We start from the raw sequence: 11171 nt of genomic DNA, 5'->3' as shown, positions 1-11171 counted from the left end.
TATATATATATATATATATATATGTTCTACTCGTTTGCTTAGCGAGTTGAACACGAGCTATTTGAGAACAAAGAGTCGTTTTGACAATCCTAGTCATGTAGCAGTACGATGTTAAGGGTTGGAGGCTTAGAGCGAGATTTAAATTTTATTATTTATAGTAAGTATAATTTAATATATTTGATTTTATATTTTTTAATTAAAACTTTTGATTGATTGCAATTGTTTGTAGCTTTGTAGTAAATTAAATTATTTCGAGCTAAAACAGGTCAGCACGACCAAACAAATTTTTGTTCGTGTTTGGCTTATTTATATATTGAGCATAACAGAATTGTTTATGTTCGGCTCGTTTGTTTAGTAAATGAATTGAACTCGAGCTTCTTAATTAACCAAACACGAATTGTTCTCGAACGGTCGTTTTAACGAGCGATTATTGCGTGCGGTGTTCGATCAGGATTACTAAAATAGATTTTTTTATTTTTTTTATTATTAGAGTGGGCCCAATCTAATTTGCGTGCGGTGCACAATAGTTTTTTCTTTTTTAACAGCCCTATTCATATGACATTTTCTACTACTGAACCTATGTATTGACATTTGAGTGAGAATTTGAAAAATAAATGAAAGTGGGTGCTAAATTTGTAAATAACAAGGTTTGGGACGGTAATAGCAACAAGAGGAATCCTAACAAATTTAAAATCACGCTAGTTAGCATAGGATAAGTAATATATAAATAAAAAAATACATATAATTTCAAATTTTAAAAAAATAAAACTAAAATACAAGTTAAAAATTAGAAAAAAAACATGATCTCCACCTATCAATCACAAAAAAATTATTCCATACGAAATGCATGCGGTGTTCGATCTCCACCGTTGATCACAACATTTTAAAAAAAAAAAAATTTAAATGGGGTTCATTGAAATACATCTTCCCTGTGATCAACGATGGAGATAAAAAACCGCATGCATTTCGTATGGAATGATTTTTCGTCAACCACACAACAACGCGATAACTTCCCCGTGCTTCAACGGCAAACAATGTTATAACTTTAAAATAATAATAATAAATAAAATAAAATAATTGCCGCTACAATAAGGTTAAGTTTTTCGTAAAAAAAAAAAAATGTTTTTGGGTTTTTTTTAGTTTATTTTGAAATATTATGTTTTAGTGATAATTACATTAGAAATTAACGGATAAAATATGTTTTTAAATTTGAGACTCCTAATTAGAGAAAATACTGTATTCACTGCTTTGCAGGTTTTACACAACATGTGTGTGTGTGTGGCTATTTACAAAATGTCACTCGTAAGTTAGCTCGAAGTTCATTAATTGCTCAAAAATTGATTTATATATTGGCTAAAATCGAGATCAGATCGAAATAATCGAGGCGAAACTTTGGATCAAATTTTTTTGAGCTGATTTTGAGCCATAGATAAAGTGGCTCAAACCAACTCGAGATCGGCTCGTAATATTTTTTATTTATGAAAGTTATATTTATAATGCTAAGTAAAATTGAATAAAATAAATCGTGAGCAAATTAGGCGCCGATTTCGATCTGGAACTAATCCAAAAAATTGAATTTGAGTCCGTTAGTTTCAATTTTGAGGCCGATCGAGCTGTTTTAGAGCTGAAACATATTCAAAAAACTCAATTTGAGCCGGCCCATTTTGATTTGGAGCCGGCTTGGCCTGAAATCAAATATAACGAGTCACGAGCAGATTTCGACCACATTCAAGTCGACCCCAACTCAACTCAAAATCAGATCATCAACAACTCTATTCAAAACCAAACAATGCTATGATAACCGGTTAACAATTTGTGGAGTGCTCTCTAGTTTGACACTCATACTATTCTGAGATACCCTTTTAGTGCAAGTAATGCCAGTGTATTAATTAATCTTATGATATAATTTATATTTTCTAATGTTGTAATTTCATTTTATAATAAGGTTTTAAGTATAATAAATTTCTATTTTTATAATAATAATAATAATAATAATAATAATAATTATTATTATTATTATATTTTTTAGGCAATTTTTTTTATCGATAAAATATCTTTTTTTCTTATTATAACATAAAATATTATTGCTCCAACTTCTACTTTGATATTATTTTCTTAAACATTTACAAGCTGGTGTTGATTTTATATTATATTTACAAATATTAAAAAAAAAAAATCTTCCGGTAGGACGATTTACATACAAACCACCCAAAACTTAAGTTTTTACAAATTAACCACTCTCTTTTATCCAATTTTCAAATTGTGGCTCAAATATCAAATTTTATGATAAAAGCCGAAATAAATTTTTTTTTAATCAAATTCTCAATAGTTTTATGGTGGCACGTTTAATTAAATTAATTTGGCTTTTAAAAAAAAAATCATATGATGTTGAATTTGTAAATATCAACATTTTTGGTGGTCTATATGTAAATATAGCTAAAATAAAAATTACTTATTATTTTGAATAAATAGAGAGTGAAATAATTCCTCTGCGGATGAAATTAGCTGCAGTTGCGCTTAGCGGCTATTTCAGAAGTTCCCTACTCTCGTGATCTCCTAGTGGTACTTCCCACTTCCCCTCTGTTCATCGACCACCCTGCGAAATAATTTGGCAAGAGTATGGATGGGCCGAGGCGGGTCGTGATCGGCCCGACGACCCTGGCTGCCATTTTTTTGGCTTTGATGCTTCTGGTGATCTCTGTGGCTGGGCGGGTTGTGGAGGATAGACGGCGGTGGGTTGCAGGGACGAGGAGGGGGAGTTTCGTCTTGGATAATGGCCTTGGCCGAACTCCTCCGATGGGGTAAGTTAATGTGCTTTTTTGGATACTTTATGCTTTCATTGATTCCTCTTCCTTCGAACTTTTTTTTGTTTAGTTGCTGATGTTGATTGAGTTGAGAGTAATGATGTAGGTGGAATAGTTGGAATCATTTTCAGTGCAAAATCGACGAGAAGATGATTAGGGAAACTGGTACGTGTGCTCTCTCTTCATCTCTCTTTCTCTCACTTTCTCACGCTCGATCTATCTCCGTTTCTGAAGTGAACTCTCTTGTTTGCTTCCGTTGTTTCTGAGTGGGTGAAGCTTGACAATCTCTGCAATCTAGTGTTTATAATATTTGGAGTGAATAATTGTAGTTCTATCGAATTCAATTTGATTGAGTTGATCATAAACGGGGATTCTCTCTCTCTCTCTCTCTCTCTCTCTCTCTTTCTCTTCAACTACTTTTTTCGCGTGCTACATCGTTCTTAGCCAACACTCAGCATCAATGTCAGACTAATTTTCCCTACCATTGGACTTTTCAGAGTTGTTTTGTTATTTACATATGAAAAAGTCAAATCTGGCATAATAGATCGATGGTCTTGTAAATTTTCTGATATGATATTTAATTTAATACGTTTAAATGGTCCCCATTCTCTCTTGTGTCATTGTCCATTTTCTCAAGTATGAAAAAGATTACCCTTCTATTTGGCCAATCAAACATAATAGGCTTAAAGTAGTGGCATTTGAAGCACTTTCTAGTTTGAATGGATTTGGGAGTGTTGGTGGTCTCCGCCTTTTCTGCACTATAGATGGGTTTCTTCTTACGTAAGATCGGCTTGGGTGTTCCAATGGTTGTACTCTTACTGTCTCATCCCAGGGTTAAACTTTGTTTATAAGGTGTATCGATTGTCTGGTGACATTATTTATTTACCTTCAAAATTAAGGTTTGTACATCAAGTAGGGACTAATACAATTACAACCGTATCATATTATTGATAAATGTCATTTGTCCTCCAAGGTATCTCATCACTGTGTGCTCTTCTAGTTTCACCAACTCACATTTTAACATGAATAGACCAATTTTAGCTGTGGAGTTTTATTAATATATCTTGTTGGTAATGCAAATGAAGATATTTGTGTTGCATCTCTTTTTTCATCTTAGACTATATGATAATCTTACTCTTCCTTTTCCATTGTCGAAAGCACTTTAGGTTTTCCCACGTCATAAGGATAGGTTTTCCCACATCATAAGGAAAATTTCTTTCTATGCTTGATGATTGTCAATTTAAGTCTATTATCTTGGGGAATGTCTTTGTACTAAAAAAAATGTTCCACTATTTGAAGTCATTCCATGTATTCATCCAGATCCCAATGAGCGTGAAAATCTGGTAAATCCATATTTACTTTAAAATTTTGGCTTCTCCTCTGATATTCAATGTCAAATCGACACAACATCGACTCTTCATCACTCGGAGCTTCTTGGTGGAAATGATTCACTTTCTTCTTTTGATTTGGTGAGTCACTGTTGTGGCTTTGGGTGATCTCACCGGATTGTCTACTCTCGAAAGTGGCAAACCTTTGTTGTAGTCGGAGGATCTTTTGAACATCTCGTTAAGGGTTTCTCCTTAGCGACATGACATCCCATTCTTCCAATTGAAGTTTTGACGGAAAATGAAAGAGTGGATTAGGGTTAAGGTTAAGGGTAGGGTGAGGGCTAGGTGGGTGATGCAGGAATTTTTTTTTTGAGGGTCAAAGTTTGGCCGAGTACTTAGGATTTTGGTGGCAGATGTCGAGTTGGCTTTTTGGTGGAGGTTTAGATTATGTGAATTTTAGGTTTAGGTGTAGAAAGTACAAAACCATAAAAGTTTTTGGTTTGCAAGGCTCTGATACTGGATGATACTATTCTATGATTTCTAGATGGTGTTTAAGAAGTTAATTTAGTAGGGAGGCAGTTGTGGAATAACAAGGGAATAAAAGCATGTGAGGTCGATGGTGTTCGAATGGGGATATCAATCGTTTGGCGGCTATCCCAACTAAAAATACTAAAGATAACCACAACAACATCGTAAAAATGTCGATAAGGTTCACCGCTTATTTTTGAATAATCTATAGATACACTTTTTGCAAGCAAATGGAAGAGTATACAACACTCGTTATGGAAAAAATCAGAGGTTACAATATACACATTGTAAAACACGAACTCAAATGTCCCCTAAAATAGAAAATAACAACATATAAATAGTCCCTCGAACAAAAAAGTCTGATTCTTGTTCAGAAATATAAGAAATTTTGGGCCCACAAGGACTGGTAGCAACAATATTCAGAAAATTCCCCTCTTGATGTGAAACGATGCAGAATCCCGTCCATCATGCTTGCGGGATCATGGGAATCACGAGATTCTACTATCCCGGATCACAAAGATCTAGTATCAGAGCCGTCGCGATCGACTCGATGTGGGAGTTGCCACGATCCGCTTAACATTGGAGTCGGAACATCCACATCACTAATCCTAAGAAACAACCAAGTATTACCTATTTAGTGGTTTAATTTAGTGGTCTTACATCCGCTTTAGTGGGGGTAGAAATTATGCACTATTCTCATTGGCAAAATACAAGGATTATTATAAAGTTTGAAGACTTGTAAGGTCGAGTTGAAGTCTAATCATTTTACGATTGATTATTGCATTCCTTAATGATCGGGCATTTCTCCTCATCATTTTTGGAGAGTTGATAATGATCACCTCTTAACAACAAATGTTTATATGTTGATTAATATCTTTATAGTTAATAAGTCCAAGCAAACTTGTAGTTGATATCAAGCAGACGATGCATTGGGTCGAGTGACATTCAATAGAAATAGTCGATTGAATGAAAATTTCAAGAGAAATTATTACATGGGTACACTTCTTTTTCCCTTAATGGATGCCTTTTGATAGCTTTGTTGTCATATCCGTACACTTAGTTAAATTAAATTTTAGCTTGTAAAATTATAAATACATTACTAAAAACCAATTATCTTATGAACTGTACCATGCATAATAAACTAATTGTAGTTTAACATGAGATTAAGAAGAATTCATCTATTTTTAATGATGTTCTCATGATTTTACAATATTATGAACTCAACTTGATTTATGAAAAGATTTTCCAATTTTGAAGATGCCATGAAATAGGGTTTATTTAAATAAGCATAAATTGTAAAATATATATGCAAAATAGTGCATACACATTATCAAATAAAATTTCTATTTAACATACTACGTGTCCTAAATAATGTCAAATAAATCACAATTAACATACTATCTAACAATTAAGTTTTATATATTTGGTTATTAGGTTTTGGATGTAATTTCTAAAGCTTAACAATCTATTGTAGTTCACAGTTATTGTTGATTTATATCACTGAATGATATAAAAAAATATGTTTTTAATCGACCCAACCACTGGCAAAATCCTATTGCAAACAAGCATTATTCTTGAGACCACTCCATTATGTGGTGCCATTTTATGAGTTATTTGTTATTGAACAAGTAAAGTGCCAAAATAGTACTCGACTATTTATGTGGATTGTTTTATTCCCACAGTTTATTGATGTGCCAAAAATAGTCCCCCTATTCTTTAAATTAAGGTTAAATTAGTCCCATTGAGGATTATTAGAGCTCAATTTTAAAATAGTCGGGGATTATTTTGACACTTATATAAACTTTGGGACTAAAATGACCCTACGTAAATAATTGAGGACTATTTTGGCACTGTACTCATTATTGAATTTACTTGACAAAACTTGATGACCACCATTTCCTAAGGGAGCCACAAAATATTTGAACTACTTAGCTCTAATTGAATTAGCTGAATGATACAACATGTTAGGGAGTGTGATCAAAAGGAAACCAATGTTGAACATTATATGATAATGACCGAACCTTATATTTTCAACCTAAAAAACTTTGTGGGTAGGGAACAATCACAATTATTTTTACAAAATATTTTCTTAATATTTTCTTAAATATTCAATATGAGAGAAATTCAATACCTACTTCAACATATCCCTATACGTATATGACAAAGAAGTCTCACATTCATGGCTGAAAATGGTCACCCAAAAGACCACCTCTACAAGCTTAGTTGTTGGACCTTGTTGAGGCATTTGCATATTCCTTGGATATCTTTTATGATCAAGATAGAATGTCACGCTGATTATTATTGGGATTCATAACAAATAGGGTAATTATATTTATATTTCACCTTTTGCATTCAAACCCAATAATCTTGTATACAAAACAAATACAATATCTATAACATTCATTATATTAGCAAATTCTTTTCTTCTATTTAACTCAAACCAAACAAAATTTTAGTGTTCATTTTCATTAAACAATTTTATTGTATGCTGTAGCTGATGCCTTGGTTTCAACTGGTCTAGCATCATTGGGCTACAAGTACGTAAATTTAGGTATTTAAATCCTTAAGGAAAGAAAATACTTACAATTTTCAATCTTTTAAATCTGATTGAATGATCATCTTATTTCAAACAGATGATTGCTGGGGTGAATCAATTAGGGATTCCCAGGTATGCAACTGTGACTGCTCTATTTATATGTTTAGTTTCTAAATGGTTTGGATTTAAAGCGGGAAATGATAAAGGACTTGAATTGACATTAGTTTTAAGCTACTTGCTTGTTTGAGGAGAAATTAAGGGATTTTTTTTTCTTGTTTGTAACTCTTGTTTGTAACTATAGCTGTTTTTTTTTTTTTTTACATGTTTAGCCTGCATCTGGTTTGAATGAATTGAAAGAGAAATGAAAAGGAAAAGGAAATGGTAAAATAATTGAATTGATTTTTGTTTTTTTACCAGCTTGTCTGGTTGAGTAGAGATTGAGTGAAATTTTTTTCTAGTTTCATCTCATTAATGAGAAATTGAGTTTTTTCTTGAAACGAGACATGCAAGCCACACCGATGTTTCAATTTATTTTCTCTTTTGTTTCATGAGGGTTGGGTTGTGAATAGTAATGAAAAAAAACAGTTGTTAATATTTCTTAGGTGAATCAAATATTTAACTATAGCTCATCTGATTACATAAACTATATTTCTGAAATGCTAATTTCATTCTTAATTTTTAAATGTGAAAATGAGATCATCATTTTTATGGATTTTGATGTTGTTTACAGAGTTCAAAATCCATATTATTTTCTAACTAAATGCAACTATTTGAAGGAATATCTAATAAATAACACTTTTCGAACAATGTTTTATAACTTCAAGCATCCAAATGAGCCCTTAATTATATTTGATCCTGACTCCCAATTTCAAATCGTGATACTAAAATACATTTGCATTTTCCTTAATTCCTTCAAATCAAACCAACACATAATGTACTTGAATGATTAGTTTTATATGGAAATGCCAAAATATTTGTCAGTTCCAAATGGCCATTTTGTACTTTAAAATGAAATTAGTTCGAAGTTTTCATTATTTCTGCCATCTTGTTGCACCTTCTTACTCCTATATCTGTTATGAGTGTTCAAATGGGACAATCACCTTAAAGTCATTTGATATTCCTAAGAGCAGTGTTTCTTACACTCAAAAAGTCAACATATTCTTAAAACCTTTTTTAATATTGTAACTAACATATTAGAGGAATGCAATCTATGAATAGGTGGTGAAAATCACTTTTTTTTATAGCATATGGCATAGAAAAAGTGTTCAAAATATATAACAATGTCAATCTAAGTTATTCTACCAACCTTTTTATTTATTTTTTAATTGAATTCAAGTTGAGCTTGAAATGTCCCAAGTTGTATGTATGTCACAGGTGCTCCCAGCCTGGACCGGAAGTGGGAGATATCCAGGAACTGAACCAGTTCAACTGGGCATGAATAGGGTCTGACCGACCCCTCCTTTGGGCCTAAGGCTTGCCGCCCAATAAGAGTGGAGTCCTCCTTAGTTATCCTAGTATTATATATATGTTATTTGTTGTGTTGAGATTAGTTTGTGTATGTTTTTTTTTTGTCGGCACAACCATCATCATCTCTAGTTCTCCCTTCTAGGGTTGTATCCAAAGACAGGTGGTGCTCCGGTTGTAGCGTGTATGAGGCCCTCGCATCCATCCCTTCATTGTCGCACGCCTTTTCTCATTGTAGCCACCCAAGACAGCCATGGTTGGTGTTTTTCGTGCACTCCCCCCTCAGACAACCTCCAAGGCCACCGTCCCATCTCCTCACTACAGGAACCACCAGACAACCTCCTCGTTATCCTCCTGCCCCTACCACCCCTCCAACCAGCCGTTCTCCCTCCCCCAGCCAGTCACCCGACCGCCAAATACTCTCTTCCTACTACTCCTGCTATCCTTGAGAGTCAATACCCACCAACCGATCCCACCCCTTTCCCCTGCAGTCCAACCACCACACTGTAGCCCCATCTTCCTACCTACAAACCTCCACCACGTCACATCTTCCCAACCTGCTGCTCACCACTAACTTCTCATACATCTTGCATCCCCTTCGGGATATGCATCTAGTTGAGTGAAGTATTGTATGTGGTATTGTTATTTTCCTTTCTGTATGTTATTTTGCAACTGTCTATTGTCTTTTTCAGTAATAATATTTGTTGTCTATTGTTGGTTGAGTTAACTCCGGTATCAATATGTGTGTGTGTGTGTGTGTAGAGAGAGAGAGAGAGAGTTATGTTTCCTTTGATTAGAGATTTAATGATTAGTTGGTAATAAGTATTAAAATTGAAGTGGTTTTCTGAGCATTTAAAGAAATTAGGGATTTTGTCTTTTTCATTTGTGAAGCATGGTGGTGCTAGAATTTTTTTTAACAATTCCATTGATGTACATGAAGAAAACATTTTTGGAAACTATTTAGTAGGTACGCTTTAACATTATTCAGATTTTGTTTATCTATTATTCTATTTGTGTTATTTAGTTTTTTATTTCATTTGAGAGATTTGGGGTTTTTTTTTCCTCTAATAAGATTGAGTATACTTGAGTCTAAAGAAAAAAATATTTTCTTGTGGTCCTTTTGCTTGTACATCCATATGGCTTCTTTATGTTGGCTAGGTTACTCTTTGCTCTCTTGTGGATGTAGGCTATTAGTTTTACTGAATCACATAAATAAAGATATCTTTTTTAATGATAATTGTTCTCTTTATTATTATTTTGTATATTTATTATATTCTCTCTTAAAATGCCTCCACCTAAAAGTTAAGTATTTTTTTTAATAACTAATATAGCAGTCTAATGTGAAATATAATGACCAAGAAGTATGAGATAAAAAAATTTGATGGCTTGAACAGTATTATATTCCAACAATCATTTGTGAATATACTCATGGGGCGTTCAAATATGTTCGAGAACAACAAACAAATATTTATCCCACTAAGTGTGGTAAGCTACATGAATCATTTTTCTCCATTGTGTCCAATTATTCAAATATGTTTGAGAACATGAGAGAAATGTAAAATAGACATAAATGAAAATTCTTTCATTGGTCCGACTGTGATGGATGAGATCTTGATGTATCTTGGAGGAAACAATCACAAACAGGTTGTTGCTTAAATTATAGTCTTTATACTAGACCAAGAGTTTCTTCAACAAACTTTATAAAAAACTAAGATTATTCATTCTACACATGTAACAATATATACTCACTGACTCCTCTTTATAAGCATTTTCATGACGTTATGTTATATTATAAAGACATCATAGTCAAATAATATTAATAATCTACTTATTTCTAAAAAGTGATTAATAAACTTGATGATTTATGCGATAAAAAATACACTGAGGGATTATTGTTTAGGGTGCGACCTATGAGTATATCTCCAATCATGATAGAAATAAGTTTTTTGGTAGGTACAATAATGTGGTTTTCCTTTATTGTAAGTTGAAAGGACTCTTTAACAAATATTTTTACTCTTTGAAGAGGAGCAATATGCGAATGATAACCATAAAGAAAATAAACTAACATACATTGTGTTGTTATAGGCTTGTTAGGTGCTGTTGACCTCATTTTTAGTGAGGTCTAGTCTTCCTCTTAGGGTTTAGGATCTAGCCTTAGGGATCTCCCTTTGACTATCTTAGAACCTTAGAAGTGGTGCCCGCCTCATTGTAATTTGACCTATTTTCGTCCTCTTTTGTGGTTCCAAGTGTGTGGTATCGACTTCTAGCATTTAGAAGGGTGAAACCAACATGAGGAAACCCAAAAGGGATCCCTATAGGACCTTTTTGAGCCTTAGGGTGGCCTTCTGCACAATTCACACTCCTGCGCGCACCAGCTTCGCGATTCGGAGAGTCGACGCGTCCGATTGCTGCAATTCGCATTGACTGCACCGTTATTTGTCGGGGACTCGAGTAAACCACTTGTGACGATCGATCGCGGGTCGAGATTTTGTGAAATTTGAATTTCGACGC

The 11171-nt window shown here is 33.5% G+C and overlaps 1 protein-coding gene across 1 annotated transcript in view; it reads left to right on the top strand.

Moving 5' to 3' along the window:
- Positions 1–2516: 2516 nt before the first annotated feature.
- Positions 2517–11171, top strand: part of LOC110017818 (alpha-galactosidase-like) — a 21869-nt gene continuing 13214 nt past the window's right edge. Inside the window, exons 1-4 of the mRNA XM_020714935.1 lie at positions 2517–2801; positions 2911–2969; positions 7155–7211; positions 7294–7328. Coding sequence (XP_020570594.1) covers positions 2620–2801; positions 2911–2969; positions 7155–7211; positions 7294–7328 — 333 coding nt within the window. The 5' untranslated portion in view covers positions 2517–2619. The remainder of the gene's footprint in view (positions 2802–2910; positions 2970–7154; positions 7212–7293; positions 7329–11171) is intronic.

This window comes from Phalaenopsis equestris, unplaced genomic scaffold (genome assembly GCF_001263595.1).
Source record: "Phalaenopsis equestris unplaced genomic scaffold, ASM126359v1 Scaffold000002, whole genome shotgun sequence".
In the NCBI taxonomy this organism is placed as follows: Eukaryota; Viridiplantae; Streptophyta; class Magnoliopsida; order Asparagales; family Orchidaceae; genus Phalaenopsis; species Phalaenopsis equestris.
The sequence above is the reverse complement of the archived record's forward strand: the minus strand, read 5'-3'. Positions and strand labels throughout refer to the sequence as shown.